Genomic DNA, 21,492 nt, shown 5'->3' with positions numbered 1-21,492 from the left:
TTTCGGATGTTGGAAATCATATTGGCAATCATGACCTTGCTCGCTGCGGCTCGAAACAGCTCTGTTGAGGTTTTCTTAAACCATGTTCTTAAATTCCGCAGCCATGATATTCTCCTTCTACCGAGTCCTCGCCTACCTTTGACTTTACCTTGCAATATAGACTGCAGCAGGGAGTAACGGTGCTGATTTCTCATAACGTGTCCCAGATATTGCAATTTTATGCGTTTGATCGTAAACACAATCTCTTGTTCCTTCTTCATTTTTTCTAGAACTTCCTTGTTCGTGATCCTTGCTGTCCATGATATTCTCAGCATTCTTCTATAAAGCCACATCTCAAATGCTTCAAGTTTTTTAATAGTGGTGTCTGTAAGCGTCCATGCCTCCGCCCCGTACAACAACACAGAGAAAACATAGCATCTCAAATGTCTCATTTTTGTATCTAGGGATATGTTGTGACTTTTGAAGATGGCGCTCATTTTGTTAAAGACCGTTCTTGCCTTTCCTATGCGGCACTTTATTTCCTGTACATTGCTCCACTGTTCGTTTATAATAGTTCCCAGGTAGCAATACTGTTTTACTCGCTCTATCTGCGTCCCATTAATGTAAAGATGAGCCCAATTTATATTCTCCTTGCTGATAATCATTTGTTTCGTTTTGTGGGTATTAATGTTTAGTCCGTACTGTTGACTGTACTCGTTTATTCTGTCCATTAGCCTCTGAAGTCCCTCTAAACTATCTTCTATCACCATGGTGTCGTCGGCATATCTAACATTGTTTACTCTTTCACCATTTAGAAGGATGCCTTCGTCTGTTCCGTAAAGAGCCTCGTTAAAAATTTTCTCTGAGTACATATTAAATATCAACGGCGATAGGATACATCCCTGTCTAACTCCGCGTAGTATTTTTATGTGATCTGTTTCTTCTCCGTTAATTTTCATGTATGCGGTCTGATTCCAGTATAGTTCTGAAATTATTCTGAGGTCTTTGTCATCCAGGTCTGCTTCTTTTAAAATGTTTATCATCTTTTGATGTTGAACTCTGTCAAATGCCTTTTCATAGTCGATCAAGCACGCGTATACGTCGCAGTTAACGTCCCTGCATCTTTGAATCAGTACCTGTACTCCAAAAAGTGCCTCTCTGGTACCCACTGCTTTAATGAAGCCGAACTGTCTGTCCGATATTTGTTCTTCGCACTTCTTATAAATTCTTCCATGGATAACTCTAAGAAACAGTTTCAACATGTGGCTCATTGGGCTGATTGTTCGATATTCTTCGCACTTTTTAGCCCCCTGTTTTTTAGGTATCGCTATGAATTCTGATTCTAGCCATTTATCAGGGATGATTCCTGTATTGTATATTTTATTGAAGACAGCCGTGATCCAATTTATTCCTTCTTCCTCCAAGGGTTTTAAAAATTCAGCTTCGATATTATCAGGCCCTACAGCTTTCCTGCTTTTCATCCGTTTTATTGCTTCTTCTACCTCGGATTTAAGTATGTCCGGGCCCGTCATCCTCCCTGAAAATAGATGCCTATAATCCGTTCTTTGATCTTGAAAAAGTGTCTCCAAATATATTCTCCATTTGTCTTTCATCTCTTGGGTGTCAATGATTAATTTTCCATTGGTGTCTATGAGTTTCATTTGTGTTCTCTTTTTAAAAGTACCCGTTATTTCTTTTACCTTTTTGTGTACATTAAAATTGTCATGCTTGGCTTGTAGTCTTTCTATTTCTTTACATTTCTCTACAGCTTCTTTTTCTTTAGCTTCTTTTATTTTTCTTCTGATGTAAGCCTGCATTTTTTTATATTCATCTTTATTTCCTTTAATTAACCTTCTGCGTTCCATTAAGTGAAGGATTTCTGGAGTCATCCAAGATTTCTTCTTTGTTTCTTTGTTTGGTTTTAGCAGATCTTGTTTAGTTTTCTTAATTATTTCTTCGAATTGATTTTTTTCTTGTTGGATGTTATTTTCTTCTTTTAGTTGTTTAACTTAGTTGTTAATATATTCCCCCACTTGCTTTTTAAGTTCCGGATGTTGCAGGGCTGTCATGTCCTAGTTAAGTCTAGACTTTTTCTTTATTGTCTTCAGTCTCACATCCATGACTCCCACTAAAGGTATGTGGTCAGATTCAATGTCCGCTCCTGGATATGTTTTGACAGATTTAAAACTGTTTCTGAATCTTCTATTTACCAATATATAATCTATCTGGTTTCTAATTACGTTATGGGGTTTATCTGCTGGTCCTGGTAAGTGTCCTTAAGTGTTTTTAATTTTAAATTTACTTGACATCAGAATAATTTCTGTCCAAATACAGACCAAATCGATCATTTTTATAAATTTTGGTGTGTAAGAGTCTTACACACCATACACTTGTAATGCGGCCGATAATAAGGTGGTATTTACCAACTTTACCAGAAGTACTACCTTAGTCAAAATAATCTCATCATCATAATTTTATATTTACAAGTTGGAGTTATTGCACACCCAAAACTTATATTTATCAAAAAATAGAACATCTACCTTCTTCTAAATAAATAATTTTAATAAACTAACACACATTCCCAAAATATACCTTTTGAATAAATATAAATAATTTTTAACTAACATAATACATCACATTTAATTTCAACAAACATTCTACACAATACCTACTTCCCTAGTTTAGTTGTTAACATTTTTTCCCTCAAGAATTTTCCCTCTATTTGTTAAATAGTTACGATAAAACCGATGATCACCCATCACCAGTTTACCATAACAGTTTGAACTATTTATTCTAAAACATTAAATAATAATCCTTGCATCAGCATTATTTAGTTTACCATGTACCGTTAACTTGAAGATGCATAGCAAATTATCGTATTCGGAATTGGTCGTTGGTGGTAGAATAAATTGATTGTAAGTAAGTCTTATTTTTATTTCTTTTTACCTATTTCAAACATCGAGCAAAAAGACAAAAGAGGGAATGTAAAGGTAGTGGGGGCAAAAATATTGTTAGACAGGAAGTGCCATCTTGAGAGGCCAAATTAAACAAGGAAAGAGAGTCTTTCCTTGTTTAAGAAATCAAATTTAGTTGGGTTATGTTATTATTTGTCCCAACTGTCACATGAAATCTTATTTATATTGAAGTTTTTTAACAATTGTTTCACATTTTAGACTGTTATCGTTAATATTTAATTAAAATTTTCTCGTCTAAGACACATTCTGAAAACTATTTTATAGCTACTGTTAATAAGTGTCGGAAAATTTAAATTTGGCGCATTCGCATTTCCGGATATGTCCGCCATCAGAGGCCACTTTTTTGGTCGCCTTTTCATAACGATTAGATTCCCTCTTTTGTCTTTTTGCTCGATGATTTCAAATGAACTCAAACAGGCAACATATTCCAGATTTAAAGAAAAATATGTTATTTTGAAAGATTCCAAATTGATTTCCTTCGAAACAGATCTTATTGCATAACAGACTGAGGCTAGTTTCTTACCGATATGAAGGGACCGTTTAAGGTTGCTGTCAAAAATACTAAGAAATTTTACAGAATCAACTATACTGACCTGGCTGTTATTAGGAAGCAAGGGTTGAAGATCTGCTTTATAGGATAATGCTACTGTCGGACCAGTTTTTATTGTAAGTAGACCAGAATTTATAGTTGCATTGTTGTATAAAAAGTTTTTTAAATTAGTAATGTCATTTATTAAGAAACGGAGAAGTAAAAGACCCAATTTAAAGAAATTTACATAATCAAAAGCTTTGGCATAGTCACAAAAAACAGTGGCAGCGAAAAGATTATTGTTTAGTGCTTAGTAAACCTCATGTATTACAAAAAACATTCAACAAACGGATTTTTCACCATACTTACAAAGAGGAATAATAATAGTTGTCTTTAGGCACTCTGGAAATATACTTTTTTCAACGGAATCATTCATTAGTAAGACTAGGACTGTTAACACATTTTTGGGGAGATTTAAGAAAATTTTTATGGATAGTCCATCAGTATTACAGGAAGATTTGCTTTTGATACTATTGATTGTTTGGATCAGTTCAGATTTATCAACTGGTATATAAATAATGGGTTGAGTTTACCGAAAGTACAAGCTGAATATAGTCGCAAATATCGACCATTAAATAAAATATTTGGGTTTGGCAAAGTTAGGATGTTATTATAATGCACATGTTGTATACTTCAAATATAAAGAGAGAAAACTTTTAAAAATTACATTTTGATTATACTATTTTATGAATCCCGCAATTTTTAATTTATATGAAACAATAACGAGTTAATATTTGTCTCTTTCGAGATTAATAATTTGAAACATCTTTTGCAATCTGGCAACTGCTTATTTGACGATTGCCAAATCTATCCCTTGATCTATCAAAGGGCAATTGTCAAAAAAAAAATTCTAATAATTAACTGCAATTAATCATCAAAGAAACAAATATTTACTCATTCTTGTTTTATATAAATAAAAAATTGCAGAATTCATACAAGCTGTATCTCTTTAAATTAAAGCATACAGCATATACATTATAAAAACATGCCAACACTGCTAAACCGAAATTTTTTGTTCCATGTTTGACATTTGCGGCTATAATCAGCTTGTAACCAACCAAATAATGAATTCGAGACGTTTTTTGAATTGGGAAGAAAAGAAATGGGATCTTGTGGCAAAATAGGTGATGTTATATTTTTACTCACATTAACGAAGTATTCATTTAGATTTTCAGGGTTTGGAAAAGAAAATGTTTGAGCTGTGTTAGTTTTATTTCGAAGATCGTTTATTATGGACCAAATTTCTTTTGCAACACTTTTATTTTTCTCAGACGATTTTGATAGTACGCTCTTTTAGCTGCTTTGATAAGTTTTAGATAGGTTTCTCTGTACATATTCCACGAATCTCTCTGCTCGTTCGTGGAATACCAAGTGTTGTTCTGATGCTTGTTTAATAAAATAAAGAAACAACATTTCGTAAGTGAAAATATTGTGAATTTTACGTTTATCTAATTGTTAGTTAATTTGGTAGTATATTCCTGATGAAGTTTGAAAAATAAAATAAATATCAAAGAAATATCGAGAAAAATCAATTATGTCATCATATATATATATATATATATATATATATTATATATATATATATATATATATATATAGGGGGTCCTTAAGTAATTGTAAAAAAAGAAACAGTAGATTCTGCACTTTAAAGTATTACGATTTAAGCCAAATTGCATTCATGTTTGTAAATATTTATGTATACAAATTTACAACTGAGTACTTTTAAAAATGAGAAATTATAATTTGATGCACACTTTGATGTAACTGATAGAGGAACATATGTGGCATAAATTTGCACTTAACTTTTTTGCTATAATTGATGGATTCGACCGTTACTTGATGGAAATTCATTTTATGTAACAATAAAACACTGAAAACTTTGTTTTCAAAACTTCCACAAATTTTTATTTTAAATTTTTATCACTACAGCTGTTTCGGCTAATTGCCTTTCTCAAGTGATCTGTTTTTGGCATGGGTTTACACTTTATAGTCTCTAATGAAATAAGTTTCATTAGAGAGCTATTTCATTAGAGACTATAAAGTGTAAACCCATGCCAAAAACAGATCACTTGAGAAAGGCAATTAGCCGAAACACCTGTAGTGATAAGAATTTAAAATAAATTTTGTGGAAGTTTTGAAAACAAAGTTTTCAGTGTTTTATTGTTACAACTTTTTTGCTCTTTAAGTTACCTATATTTAGAATAAAAAATATTAAAGATAGATTATTTTAACAAAAAAAAAAGGTATACTTATTAACTTCAAAACTCAACAGTTTTCGAGATAATCGCATTTTACAAATCAGCTGCATACTTCTGATTTAGGGCAATTACTCCAGGTAACGAACGAAAAATAGACAAAAACATTGATACTTCTGAATTTTTGTATAAAATACCTTTAACTAAAGTTAATAGTTAACGAAATATTAAATAAAATAAATATATCAGCAGGATAACTAATAATAGGATTTGACAAATTTTTTTTAATTATATACCTTTTATAAAGGATTTTAATACATTTTTTTTATTTTACGTTATATGTTAAATTAAAGTCAAAATCAAAACATTTTGTTTACAAACTAAATTAAGAAATAGTGAAACTCAATAACATAACTTTTTGTCAAAGTAATTTGACAAAAACCATTTTATTTAATTCATTTGTCGATATATTCCATAAAAGATCGTCTCATATTAAATAGCATCATGGGTTCTAAAGAAACTGCTGCAGTATTTATTTCATCCAATAGTTGGTTGCGAATATTTATGGGATTCTTATAGAGACGTAGTTTTAATGCGCCCCATACACCAAAATCAAGCGGAATACATTCTGGGCTACTTGATGGCTATAATGTATAATGGATGAATATATTCTTTTGGATACATATCCAAATCTTATGGTATATTATGGAACTACATCTTATTTGTCGCAGAGATTAAATAATGTATTAAACTGTGATGTATCTCGTCCATTAATTACTTATATACACACACGCAATAAGCTATCGATGACATTACTTATTTATATGATTACGTTACAGCTTACGAGTAACTATAATTACATCTCGAACAAATGGACTATTATGATTTACTAACGAAATAATATTATGCTGAACTAAATTGCCTGTGTGTTTACTATATTTATAACAATATCGGTTATTAGGCCAACGATGGTGTTTTTTTAAAAATGTTGAGTCTTTAAGGTTAGATTTGTAGCAAAAGTATTATGAAACAAGACACATATGTGTTATTCAATACCTGTTCTCTAGTTTCAATTTGTCCTAATAAAATGGGTAAACAATTTACGTAATGAATAATAAATATTCTTTTCGGATTTTTTATGAATTGAATAATTATATTAATATCTCACCACATTGCCAAGAAATATGAATACGACGACCAATCCAACGTTCAGAAAAGTTGTATTTAAGTATGTTCTATCTGCCTTCTCTCTAGAATGTGTGGCAAATTTATGCCACACATGTGGCATATGTGGCGCCCTCTATCAGTTACAATAAAGTATGTATAAAATTATAATTTATCCTACTCAATAGCATCCAATTGTAAATTTTTGTCCAAAAAATATTTACAAACGTAAAAAATAGCGAAAAATAAAATTTTAAATTTCCACTTGTACACCCTGTATCTTTCTTAATATCAACATTCTATTAAAGCAAGTTGGCTTAAATCGTAATATTTTAGTGCAGAATCTACGGTTTCTGTTTGTACAATTACTTAAGGACCACCCTGTATATATATATGTATTATATAAATTAAATATAATGTACTATTACTTACGTCCCTCCATCTGTCAACTTCGGTGATTCTATCAGCCAGTCTAACATTGTTATGATAGGTATCCCATTCAGTTCTGATCCTTGTTTCATTCCGCAGTTGCCTTAGTTCGTGTCTCATGCAAAAGGAGTCATTCCTTCTTGTATCATTGGTTTGTTGCATCTGCCATTGTTTTGCGTACCAGTCAGCTAAGCTGATATGCTGCATAGGTTTTTCGAAAGTGACGACAGACATTTTTTCTGTAACAATAAAGTATAATAAAATCAATCAATAGTATTTTTATTTAGTATCTCCTCGATAATCAAAAAGGACCCCGGTACTTTTCTTATGTAACAGTGGTTTCAGCTACATTGGCTAAAATTTTGCACAGAGATAGCTTTGGTCATGCTGATCAAAAGTTATTATTACGCTAAGACTCAGAAATCAATTGTTTCTGAGATACACAGGTTCAAAGTGTCGGCTTTTAGTCCTTTTGAATAATACATTTTTGTAAAATATACAGAATTTTAGTAAATATCTCCAACCAACTTCAGAAATTGATTCTGCATTAAAAAATAATGACAGTTTGCTATACAGTATGTTAATTTTAAAACTTATCAAGGACTATATCTCACGAACAAAAGCTGATATCGAAAAATGCTTGAAACCGTTTCTAGGATAGTAAGAGGGAACTAAAATAACATGAAAGAGAACTCACCTCCATCAATCCCCTAGGCACCACCCACCTCAACCGAAAAAGTTTAAATTCGCGTTGAACCGAGAATGTTAAAAAATATTTGTTTCACTGATAAATGTACTTTTATGCTGAGTGGTTTTTTACTTATAAAAAAGTGGTTCAGTTAAATTCACTGAAACTTTGCGAAAAGCTAGCCTTGGTCATGCTGATAACAAGTTCTTGGTGCTCCAAAAAACTCAAAAATCAATTGATTCTGAGCTCTAACTTGTCGTTTTTTAGTCCATTTTTCAAAATCATGAAATAGGATTAAACTAAGTTCACTTAACAGAAAAGTAGGTGTCGACAAATACATGCACAGAACACGTGAAGTCTGGTTTATGTTTATATAATCGTACAGGGTTGTATTAAGATTCTAGCAGTCTATAACATCTGAATTTGAAATGAATTAATTTATAATTTTTAGGATTACTGTTAAAATAATAGTAATCAATGATTAATCTTCCAAAGAAGTATACTTAAATATTAGTTTTTGAAAACTGTCATTCTCACGTCATTAGTTAATTGTGGTATTAATCAAAAGGCAAAAAATAGAAAAATGTTTTTATACATTTTACGCTTTAAGACCAATATTTGGAAATAAGTAATAATATTATCATTAATGATAAAAAAAGAGACCCCTTCTTGTGTAAATGTTAGGAAAAATACTTATACATATATTATTAGGTAGACAGACTTATACATTTAACATTACATTAACATTAATAAATAAAATTTATTAAGTCGACGTTTCGATTTCGATTTAACATTTATTTGTGTCAGCAGAAACGAATGTATATTTAGAAGGATTGTGACGTCACTATTTTTGACTTTGATGCCGGTTATGTCGAAGATGGTTCGAGATATCAAAATGCCGTTTTCAGATTTTGATTCAGGAGACAAAACTATATATGAATCCATGGATAGCGGATTGCGATCATCCGATTGTGGATGTAAAAACGAAAGGTTTTCTTTGAAAATGATGAAAAAAACTTTTTATTATTACATATAACTAATATCGAATTACGAAAACTAAGTACTGGAAAACTACATAGGTACAATGAGTAAAATGGGTTACAGTTTTTCATTTTTAAAATATTCCATTTTGTTTATGTAATTTCGTATAATTTAGTATCTTTTATTTATCATTGCTACTCATTTACACCTCAAAAGTTAGATCCACCTTCAACCGGATGGGGACCTTCTTCAAGAGCCACAACCTCTCTCTTGGTATAAAAATAAGAATGCTGCGATGCTACGTCTTCTCTGTTCTTTTTTATGGTGTTGAATCGTGGACCTTGAACGAAGATATGTGCAAAAAATTGGAAGCATTTGAGATGTGGCTATATCGGAGAATACTTAAAATCCCGTGGACTGACCGAGTCACCAATAAGGAGGTCCTTAGAAGAATGAAGAAGAACCGAGAGGTACTGACCACCATAAAATCTCGAAAGTTACAGTACTTTGGACACATTATGCGAAATGAATTCAGATATCCCCTTCTACCAGCCATTATGCTAGGAAAAATAGTTGGAAAACGGGGTCCAGGAAGAAAATAATCCTGGTTGAAGAACCTCAGAACCTGGTACAACACAACATCTATGCAGCTTTTCCGCGCTGTTAGAGATAAGGTGAAGATTGCCATGATGACCAACATTTGTCACGGATAGGCACATCAAGAAGAAGATATTTCATTTCTACACCACCATAGAGGTAGTGTACTTAAATAAATACTTAAACTTAGTGCAAAATATTATTCTGAGGAACTAGATGTACTATCATCGTCAGGATTTATTATAATTGAATCTACTCTGGGTTCTACTAAATTATCTAACTCCCACATTTTTAGTTCTACTTTTTTGGGTAACAAGCTGTACACAATTTTTCCATTTTTGCGGAGTTATGGTGGAAAGAGCTTCATTAAATAAATTTTTCATGTCGGCAAACTTAAAAGTTGTATTTTTAGCTGCTACATAATTTTTTATATCTGTCCATATCAATTCTATGGGATTCAACTATGGGAATCTTAAAACAATTTTATTTTGACCTTTCGCCATTTCGTCGATGATGTATTTATCATACTGTTTTTTATGTTGATTAACAAGTGCTAAAAGTTGCACTTTGAGAAGTGAGTTGTCAAAGGGGATGCTTTTTAGATGTAGCCATTCTTGAATATCCGCTTTTCTAGAAGATATGGTGGGGATCTTTTCAGATTTTCTGAAATGATACGACGCATTGTCCATTACAATTACAGAATTTGCTTCCAATTTGGGTAACGTTTTTCAAACCAACTCTCAAAACCTTTTCCATCCATTTCCTCATGGTAATCTGCACTTTTCTTTGATTCAAAACTCCATAGAGCGTCAGGAACAAATCAGTCTTCACTGCCTATGTGACAAATAATCAGTCGCTTTCCTGTACCTAAAAATTCAAATATTACCTGATGGATTTTTCAGACCTGTAAATGATGGAGAGTCCATCCAAAAATGCTTGTCTTGATGAGGTGACTGACTTGTCAATCCATGTTTTTGATTTAGTATGTCCGGCGTTAATCCAAGTCTCATCTAAATAATATATTTTACGATTGTCATTGCTATGATCTTTTATCTGCCTTAAAAATTCTCTTCTCAAGATTACAAGGTCATCTCTGTCCGTAAGCATACTGTTCCTGCCACGTTTTTCAAATTTGAATTGAAGTTTTTTCAAAAGCTTGTAAAAAGTAGTACGTTTGAAATCAGGTCGTCGTTGACCTGTTGTAGAACTCTATCTATCGTGGGAATTTCAACTGTGAAAAATTTTCACAGTTCTAAGTTTATTTAAATAACACTATAATTATAAACCAACAACTACTTCTACTTGTTACTTTTGATACGCTTTTGTATATAATCAGTTACAGTATAAGTGATTTTGTAACAAGTAGATACCTCTTCAACATCTCTAGAAATTGCTAAAGAATTGATCACGCATTCCTAGTGTTTATATTCTACTTTTCTGTTATAATCGGCGAACAAATAGATATAAACACACGAAATTTAATAAGTTACTGCCGGTACCACTTACTATTTGCAAGAACATGTCAGAAGTCAGGCGGTAGTTTCTTAATGTTTCCTATTCAGACATGAATAATGCATGCAGCGCTATAAAAGTGATGCATCTCCAGAAGCGTTTTTAAACCGATTAGTGCACTGGACCGTGCAACAAGTGCATAAAAACAAGTAATTAACAAGTAATTAACTGAAGACAGAGAGAGCCTATTCCTGTCTCTCTTAAAGCTGTCCACACTTTCCCAGGTATATCATCTGGTCCACCTGCTTTACGTTTCTCTATTTTTTAATGGCTTTGAGGAACATCTTTTTTTTTGGTGACCATTGTAATTATTGTGCCCGTGAGCTCAACTGGTTTTCTGTCAAATTCTTCATTTAATAAACTGATAAAGTACTTTTTCCATCGCTTTTTGCCGTCTTTTTCGTAAAATAGTAAGGCAGTTAGATATAAGTACAAGCATTTTTGAAAAATAATACTAAATACGTAGAGAGAGAAGACGACTAGCACCTAGTCACAAAGCGCTGTACAAGATTATCTATACATTGCATCTTTGATAGATTTTCCATCGTGAATATTTAATAGATTTTAACCCATTGACGAATCTACGTCTTATACTTCATTGATTTGCTTTTAAATATATACTTTTCAAGATTATTCGTTCCGTTTTCATTAACGTTTTGTCTATATTTAATAAAATTATGTGTATATTTGATCCAGAAATTCATGTTTGCATCTGCGCTTCCAAGAATATCATTAGTTTATTATTTACGTAAACTGGGGTATTAAAACCACAAAAGTTGTTAAAAAATAAATTTCTATTATTAAAATATTGAAGAAAAACAAAGATAATAATAATTTAACATACCTTATTATCAGAAGATTCGCTAAACCTCAAAGTAATCAAAAATATTGACAAAACTTGTCATGGTAATCATGACTACACAAATACAGAAATGAATATGAATAAGATTAGCTGGCGTTTGAGTAAATTCATGGAATAGCTGAATTGAAAACCCATTACAATCCATTTCAGTATTTTTAAGGAGTAAGTAACACTTTAACAACACTTGAAATAAATAAACCACAAATTAAGGCGTTCTTTGGCGAGAAACCCCATTTGTCGTTAATTACTTAAAGACAATTTAAAAAACTTATTTCATTGAACAATATTAAGTTTGCGGAAATTCTTAAATTATTGATTTATTATTTTGATGTTTACACACATGTTACAATATAAATATCAGTATTTTTTCGTTTGGTTTTAACGGCGGTCATTTTTTTCATTCGACATATGAGGATTTTGCAAGAAATTTTCATTAACTTATAGGAAAAAGAATATTTTATAGTCTTAAACTAAAGTGAAAAATAAACTAAAACTTTATATTTGGAATGCATCGTATGTATTTGAAAATATTCAGTCTTCATCACTTACACCATTGCTGTTATATTCTTCGTCTGAATCGGTAATCTTTTCAGATTGATGACCAAATTATGTTAACAGTTGGTTATAAAAGTTTTGAGCCTCTATTTTTTTTCTTAATATTTGGTTAAATCTATAAGATTTTCTTTTTTTCTCTGAGGAATATGCAAACGCCTACTATACAACGGTTTAAATCGAAACTCTTTCGGTATACCAAGTTTGTTTCTTATAAGGGAGTTTTCCCAGCTACCTGTATAAGTCTGTCTTACTAAAACATCCTCAACTTCATAGTACGTGGTTAATCGTACGTGGCTCATACGTACGTGTTCAACACAACAATCACAAATTTTTTCAGAGCCGCAGTTTGCAAAATACAAATTGCCATGATGGTCGCCAACATCCGAAACGAATAGGCATAGGCACTACAAGAAGAAGAAGAAGAACATACTAGTACACCACCTTCTAGGATCTACTGTATGTTGGTGACACTTTTGGGAGTGTAAGTTCTCCGGAAGCAGAGCGGAATATGAAGGATTCCTATCTGTATCTGATATCCATATAGTCTTCCTAAACAATAGGAGAATATATTATCATGCGAATCAGGGAGAGAGCTTCAATATAATTCAATATGAGTTACGAGTTTTCTGCAGTCGTCTGTCTTGGAACCTATATTGTGGAAAATGTACTATGTTACGTACTGGGTCTGCAGTTGCCACTTGTCTTTCACCTTGTAGGCTATGTCGACGATTTGACAGACGTATCCGTGACTAACCTGGACGAACTGGACGAACGAAAAGGGATTGGATATAGTATCCACAAAACACATAAGCAGTTTTGTTAATAGGGTGACAAAAACTGAGAGAAGTGCAGATCAGCATAGAGGAGGTTTAGATTGTGCCGAATAAGAGTGTGCGTTACCTTGAAATTATTGTACAACGGTATATCAGAACAGCTGAGCATATTGAGCGAGTTCTTAAGACAAAAAGAGCGCTATTGGGCATCCTGGATACACTATTTATCACCTCCGCCCTTTAAGCCACTAGAAAGAGGAAGGGGTGACACAGGGGTATGTCCAAGCAGCTGAACTCATCAGGCAGCGGTGTGAGTCGGAGTTCTTTTGACCAAAAACAGGTGTAAGAATGGACGCCAGTCCGTTCTAATGGACTACCCCTCGTCTAAGAATGTCTTATTTTGAAATAGATAAGAAATAACGAGCCTTAAACTAAACCAAACATGTTTTCCACAAGGAAACTAAGTTCCTGTAGTTGGCTGTATACCATATATTAAAAAAAATTTTTAATAAAATCCTTTATAAAAAGGTATATAAAAAACCCATTTGGGCTATGTTAAATTGACAAAACGTTTTCGGAATAAGTATTCCATCATCAGTGTCAGGTTAATACATGGAAATAGCCACTAAATATGGGGGTAAAAATCCTTTAAAAATTGCTAAATGAAATTTAGTTTACATTATGTCTAGTTTATAATTAAGATGGTAAAGTTACCGTTGGATTGGTAACATGGCGACATATGACTCTACATTAAGTTGCAAGTCCTGAGACGGTATGTCTACGAGGACTTTATTAAAGCAACTCAATAAAGTCCTCGTAGACATACCGTCTCAGAACTTGCAACTTAATGTAGAGTCATATGTCGCCATGTTACCAATCCAACGGTAACTTTACCATCTTAATTATAAACTAGACATAATGTAAACTAAATTTCATTTAGCAATTTTTAAAGGGTTTTTACCCCCATATTTAGTGGCTATTTCCATGTATTAACCTGACACTGATGATGGAATACTTATTCCGGAAACGTTTTGTCAATTTAACATAGCCCAAATGGGTTTTTTATATACATTTTTATAAATAATTTTATTGAAAAAATTTTTTAAACATGTATTCGTCTTCGTCAACAAATCAACAAAGAAATAAATAAATGAAAATAATCACGGAATCGGTCTAACAAAACAAAAAAATAAGGGAGGAATCAGACTGCTCGACCGGATCGACCGTCCACGATCGACCAATATTACAAGTCTATGAAAATGCATACGCAGAGTCAGACTGGTGAACCGTCCATCCCTTATAGCGACCGATCGCGATCGTCCAGTTTTTGAAATTCGGACTTGTAGGAATTTTTGATCGTTTGGTCGATGAATATGGAACATTTCGCATTCATTTATACTATTCTGAGCAATGACATTCACCATTGACATTTCAAAATTTTTAATTAGCCTATAAAATTTGAGCTTGCTTATGCGATAATAATTTTGAAATTTAATAGAATCATTTAATAGAATGAATGAATAACACAAAGAATTCTCCTTGTTGGTGTCTTTTTTAAAAAATGTCACGCGCCCAAACTGTTCTACGCCTACGAAGACGTCTCCACATCAAATAAGTGATAAACAATTTATCAAGAGAATTATCGCTGCTAATTTTATCCATAATTCAATTTTTTACAAAAAGACCGGTAAAATAATATTACAAAAGTGTGGTTATGCTACTACACTCTCCTGACGTTTTGACGGTCAGTCAATGGAACACGAACGAGTATATGAGTTTAAAAATAAAAACACAAAAGTTGGTTGTTCGGGCAGTCTGTGGTCGGTCGGGCAGTCTGATGCCTATCTAAACCAATCCCGGATAAACAAATACACCCTTTTTACAAAAACTGTACTAAAATTTTGTCAGTAACGTAAGTTGTTTGACATCAAATAATCTTTGAGTCTATTTTGGTTTAACCCTTTTGCCACTATCGGGACATATATGTCCCGACGGATATTTCAAAATAACTGTTGGGCTATATTCTCCCAAAAATACGTAAAAGTTTATGTAATCAGTGTTTCTAAATCTTTGTGGAGGTAGGCAATACAAAATACAACGTATATTGTGATTCATTTTCAGTTATTGCGGCAGAAATAGTACACGTGTTGTATCGCTGAAGTATAAAAGTGAGATTATTATAGAAATCAAACTGCTGACGCTTTGAAAAGCCAATTCTCTATATACTAGTGGATTTAACAGTTACAGGTAAGTGTCACTATAGATAAAACATTTGGTTCTTTGTTGTAAATGTTAAGTTTTTTGCATAAGAATGTGTGTGGGACATATACGTCCCAATAGTAATATTAAAAGGGATTATTTGTCCCAATCATAGGGAAATATATTAAAATGATTTCTACATTTTTGCTGTTATTACGTGTTTTGTTGATTTGTTCTTTTTAGGATGAGCCGCAAAGCATTGACAGAAAAAGAATTAGTGGAAATAGCTGGGCATTTGAGTGATATTTCTATATCCTCTGAATCCGATGAGCCATTTGATGGTTCGGCTGAAGATAGCGACTTTGAGTTGTCGGATAACGACATTACAATAGATGAGATGAGTGAAATGGATGAAAGCGAAAGCGAAACTAATAGAACCAAAGGTAACTAACACAACAGACTTTCAACTAACACAAAACCAAGGTGATAATTCTAACAAGAATGTTAAAATTTTTAAGAAAGTTACATGGAAATCTCCTGAAAAAAGCTTTGTACCTAAAGAAACAAATTCCAACTGAAGCAAATGGTGTAGTTTTGTTAGATTTGGACTGATCATCAACGAAGTTAGATGTATTTCTAAAATTGTTTCCCAGAAGTCTACTAGTTCATATAACTGATTGTACGGATCAGAGATTATTACTCATTTAGAATAAAAATATACCAAAAACGGACATGTATGAAATAATGCTTGTTCTAGGCTGTACGTTAGTAATGAGTTATAATCGTGTACCCAGTTTTTATCATTACTGGTCGTCTAATTAATCTCTTTCCAACTGTTTTATAAAGCGGTCTATTGGCAGAGACCGATGTACGTTGCTTTTGTCCAAAATGTATTATACTGTTCCACAAAAACCAGAGAATTGCTCAAAAACTTATTACTTGGATAACCTTGTATCTTGCTTAAAAAAACATTTCAACAAGCTGGATCTGAAAGTTCTCACCAATCAATAGATGAGGACATGACAGAATTCAAAGGACGATCTAGTCTCAAGCAATATCTTCCAATGAAATCGATCAAAAGAAGAATAAAACTATGGCAAAGATCAGACGCCAAGAATGGATATATCTATGACTTTGATATATATGCAGGTAAGGAAGTTTTACACTCAGAGGGCACCTTTGGAGAACGAGTGTTCAATAAGAGGCAGCAAGTATCCGATCTCCAGCAGTTTGTATCTGTTTCGACAGATTTTTCACAAGTGTGAATTTGATGCAAAACATACCGTTTGCTTGTGTCGGAAGCATCGACAAAACACTCCTGTTTTCGAAAATAAACTTGCGAATAGAGGTAGTAGTGAATTCTTAGTCACTGAAGATGGCATAACTGCTGCAAGGTGGTTGGATACCAAGGAGGTATTACTGATGTCGAATTGCCATTCTACTGAAATTGGTGTCACTAACAGGACATTGAAGAATGACAATAAAGCAGAAATTACATGTCCTGAATCTATTATCTTTTATAAAAGTTTTATGGGTGGAGTTAATCTCGCAGATCAAAAAGTATCAACCAAATGGTGGAGGAAGGTTTATTACAAACTTATAATGATAGCAATTGTTAACTCTTGGATTATTTATCAAGAAATCCAGCATAAGAAAATACCTCTTATTTCATATCTTGTGCCACAGTACAGATGATACAAATGGGTAAGGAAAAGGCTATGGTAAAGAGACGCCTTAGTGCAAAAAGTGGTCGTAGAACAAAACGTTGAATTTATTTTGCTTCTATTCTATAACTAGAGGGACAAATGGTCCCACGGAAAAACACTACTGGGACAATAGATCCCACCGCCACATTGGTTTTCCAGATTTTCCAAAAAATATAATTATGATATTTTTGAGAATTTGTTACCAGTTTGAAATAGTTTATATAGTTTTTTTAATAATTGCTACTAAAAACATGTTCAGTGGTGAAAGGTTTAAGTGGGGCTATCACTTTTGATTTGATGGCGGTCGTAAAATGATGAATTGCCCGAATAGAACACCCATTTTGAAACAATTTTATTTGTGTTATTTTACACTATACCTATCACAATAGTGATTTGGCAAAAGAGACTATACGTCTTTAGTTTATTGGCCTCCACCTTCTTGGGTATTTGGCCAGCTCATTGTCGCGCAATAAAGGAAAAAAATTTTATTCATAAATGACAGCCAATTTGAAAATTGTAAGTTAAAAAATATGGACTCTGCCAGCTGGAAAAGTTCCGAAACCCTTATTGGATGACCCTTTATATTTTGGTTTATTCCTGTCAAACGAGGGGGGATTGATATAAAACTAGCCTTTGATAGAAAAAACAAGTTTTTTGGAATTAAATCGATTTATTTCTCAACATAGTCCCCTTTTAGCTCGATACACTTAATAAGACGATGTTTCAATTTTTTTATCCCATCCGAATAGTACTTTTGCTCGAGCTCTTCAAAATAGGCCGAAGTTTCAGCGACAACATCATTTGTTGCAAAACGGCGTCCTACGAGCCATTTTTTTAGGTTTGGAAACAGGAAAAAATCGCTGGCGGCAAGATTTGGGGAATACGGTGGGTGTTCAACCAATTCATAGCCCAATTCGTGTAATTTTGCCATAGCGACGGCCGATCAGTGAACCGGTGCATTGTCTTGGTGAAAGAACACTTTTTTGCGATCCAAACCGGGGCGTTTTCGACGCAATTCGGCATCGAATCGATCCAATAATGCTGCGTAATACTCACCATTGATTGTTTTTCATTTTTCCAAGTAGTCGATGTGGATGATGCCCTTCGCATCCCAGAAAACAGTCGCCATCACTTTGCCGGACGAATGTGCCCTCTTTGCCTTCTTCGGCAGCTCTTTGCCGCGTTTGCGCCACTATTTCGACTGTTCTTTGGTTTCCGGTGTGTAATAATGCACCCAGGTTTCATCAACGGCGATAAATCGGCGAAAAAAATCCTTCGGATCGCGCCGTATCATCGCCAAAAGCGTCTCCGAAGCGTCTCTCCCTTGTCGAGTATCACCGAACGATACTCGACTTTTTCCATTTCTCCGAAAACACAAAATTTTCTTGCTTTTGACGGCTGTAAAAATCAAACTAATTGTTTTTAAAAATTAAAATTTTGACAGACGTCATGTCACGAATGGCAAATGTCAACACCGAAACCAATTCGGTATCAAGTAGAGCCATCTATCAAAGGCTAGTTTAATATCAATCTATCCTCGGATAATAAAAATGTACCGAGAAAGTAGTTTCAGAACCATTTCCCAAACTTTACTCGGAAGTTTTGAATCAAGAATTATTACAAAACCACTCGTTTCTGTTCAGGTCTGTACATCGTCTGTAGTTATGTCCGATTCTGAGTAACCCAATAGATGTTAAAATTTGGTAGTGCTAAAATTTTCCTAAACCAGCTGATTAGACAGTAATTAAAAATTTGAGGATTTATATACAGATGTTATGGTGCATTTTTTCACTTCGAAGGTTATAAAATGTATGTAAAAGGGTTGACTGGAGTTAAATATTATATCATGAACACAAAAATCATGTTACTAGATAGGCAACACAACAATCATTCAGGTATAACTAAAATTGATCGGGTTTATGTTGTAAAATCTTACTTATATCTGGAATTACTGATCCCAAAAACAGGGACACTCCATGAGAAGATAAAACTTAGATGTAATCTAGTCAAGATCACTATGGAGAAGATGACCAAAATATGGGAAGACAATGAAATATAACAAATATTTCAAAAACCCTAAAAATGAGGATTCATCATCATCATAAGTGGCTCGACAATCCGTTGTGGATCTTGGCCTGCTCACAAAGATGCCGCCACTTCTGTCGATTCCCGGCAACTTTCCTCCATCTTCTGACCCTTACAATCTGTAGGTCTTCTTCCACATCAATCCATCTCCTTCGTGGCCGTGCTCTAGTTCGTGTGCCCTCTGGTTTTGAAAATGTTAATCTGTTCGTCTATTCGCGGAAAGTTATAAATTATCACAGAAATAAATTTCAAAATTAAAAGGTCTGTCCAAGCTCGATTACATCAAACGATTTCAATAATTACTTTACTTCAGTAGCTAAACATATTAGAAGTTCTTTTAATTGCACAAATGAAAATGTAGCATAGATTTTTTGAAAGATGTACACTCTCCTTGCAACTCTATATGTTTATTACCTGTTAGTGATACTGAAATCAGGAATGTTTGCATAGATTGAAAAATTCACACTGCACGGATTTTTATTTCTTAAACAAAAAAAAATAATTGTGAAAACAATCGATATAATTATTGACAAATTAATTATACTTTATAATAATTGTATTACTGAAAGGATTTTCCTAGATATATTAAAAGTAACAAAAGTAATACCAGTGTTCAAAAAGAGGGCTTTAGATGAAATTTGAAATTATCGTCCCATTTCAATCATCTCCATTTTCGGCAAAATTTTTGAGATTATTCTAAATGTTCGTTTGATAGAATATCTAGAAAAACACAAAATACTTCAGTGTAATCAATATGGCTTTAGAAAATAATGTAGCACTACACTATAGTTTATTTTTATGAACGAGAGAGTAATTAGCATAATTTTAACTGGTAGCTCCGACCACTCCATGGGCGTGCTCAAGATTAATTGAAAAATTACTTTGAATAATTGTAAAAAATAAATTAATTATTTCAGTGTTATAAAGTGTTATGTGTATGTAAACAAAAGTGACCTCTTTTATCACACACTATATTAGAACTGACTGGCCTACATTAAAAAGGGTTTTAAAAAATTCACATTTTTTTTAATTTTTAAAAATTACAAAAGAGAAAAAGAGTTTTTAAAACCGTCTAAGGTATGTTGAATAGATGAATAAAAATATTAATATAAAACTTACAGCTACTTGTTACAAATCCAAATCAGATTCAGAAGATGAACTTTCAGAACCAAGATTTATAATAACTGGCTCGATCATTTTATCAGTAATATTGTCCAGCTTCCACATTTTTTCCTCTTCTTTAATAGTGTGATTTACTGCCTTTTCCCAGTTTTCAGGTTTTACATTATTTACGGCCTCCAAAAACAACTGTTTAACATCATGAATTTTAAAAGTGGTATTTTTTCTTGAAACTTCACTCTTTATCTGTGCCCATACCAGTTCAATCGGGTTTAATTCACAATGATATGGTGGGGATCTAAGTACTGTCATTCCACGATTTTTGGCAATTTCATCAATTTCGTATTTTTTAAATTTTTCTTTATGAAGGGCACATAACGAATAAAGTTCCTTTCTTATAGATCCGGGATGGTACGTAATATTTTTTGAACTCAGCCAATTCTGCAAGTCTTTTTTTAACCACTTGGTTGTGGGCAGTCCTTCTATAAGTCTGGAGTGATAACTTGCATTATCCATTACTATTACACAGTTCTTAGGAAGAAGATCTATCATTTGTTCGAACCATTCTTGAAAGACATCAGCGTTCATGTCTTCATGGTAGTCACCGGTACGAGTTGATTCAAAAGTTAATAAACCACCTTCAACAAAACCGTCTGAACTGCCAATGTGTACTATTATCAGCCTGCGTCCCTTTCCTGATGGTGGGTTTAAACCAGTAGATAAGTTATTTACAAAAGCGTGCCTTTGACTTGTAACAGTTTCATCCTGCCAAAATTTATTTGGTGTATGACCCTCGTTGATCCATGTTTCATCAAGATAAAATATTTTTCTTTTTTGGTTTCTCATTTTCTTTATGGTTCTTAGAAAATGTCTTCTCCATTTGACAATATCGCTTCTTTCTAATAAAATAGACTTTCTGGGATTCTTTTTCCAGAGGAAGCCTATTTCTTTTAAAAGTTTCCATAACGTACTTCGACTCATTTCTGGGTAATCCTTATCATCTCGAACTGAGACAAAAACTTTATCCAATGTTGGAAATTCTTGTCTAAAGAAGAATTCATGCACTTTCCGTCGAAGTCCTTCT

The 21,492-nt window shown here is 33.1% G+C and overlaps 1 protein-coding gene across 1 annotated transcript in view; it reads right to left on the bottom strand.

Moving 5' to 3' along the window:
- LOC140449974 (tektin-2) overlaps nucleotides 1-12,070 on the bottom strand; it is a 52,867-nt gene extending 40,797 nt beyond the window's left edge. Inside the window, exons 1-2 of the mRNA XM_072543391.1 lie at nucleotides 11,954-12,070; nucleotides 7,335-7,570 (exon numbers count right to left, since the gene is read on the bottom strand). Coding sequence (XP_072399492.1) covers nucleotides 7,335-7,565 — 231 coding nt within the window. The 5' untranslated portion in view covers nucleotides 7,566-7,570; nucleotides 11,954-12,070. The remainder of the gene's footprint in view (nucleotides 1-7,334; nucleotides 7,571-11,953) is intronic.
- Between the last annotated feature and the right edge of the window lie 9,422 nt (nucleotides 12,071-21,492).

The sequence above is a fragment of the Diabrotica undecimpunctata genome, chromosome 9, assembly GCF_040954645.1.
Source record: "Diabrotica undecimpunctata isolate CICGRU chromosome 9, icDiaUnde3, whole genome shotgun sequence".
Lineage (NCBI taxonomy): Eukaryota > Metazoa > Arthropoda > Insecta > Coleoptera > Chrysomelidae > Diabrotica > Diabrotica undecimpunctata.
This window is presented reverse-complemented; position numbering and strand designations above follow the sequence as displayed.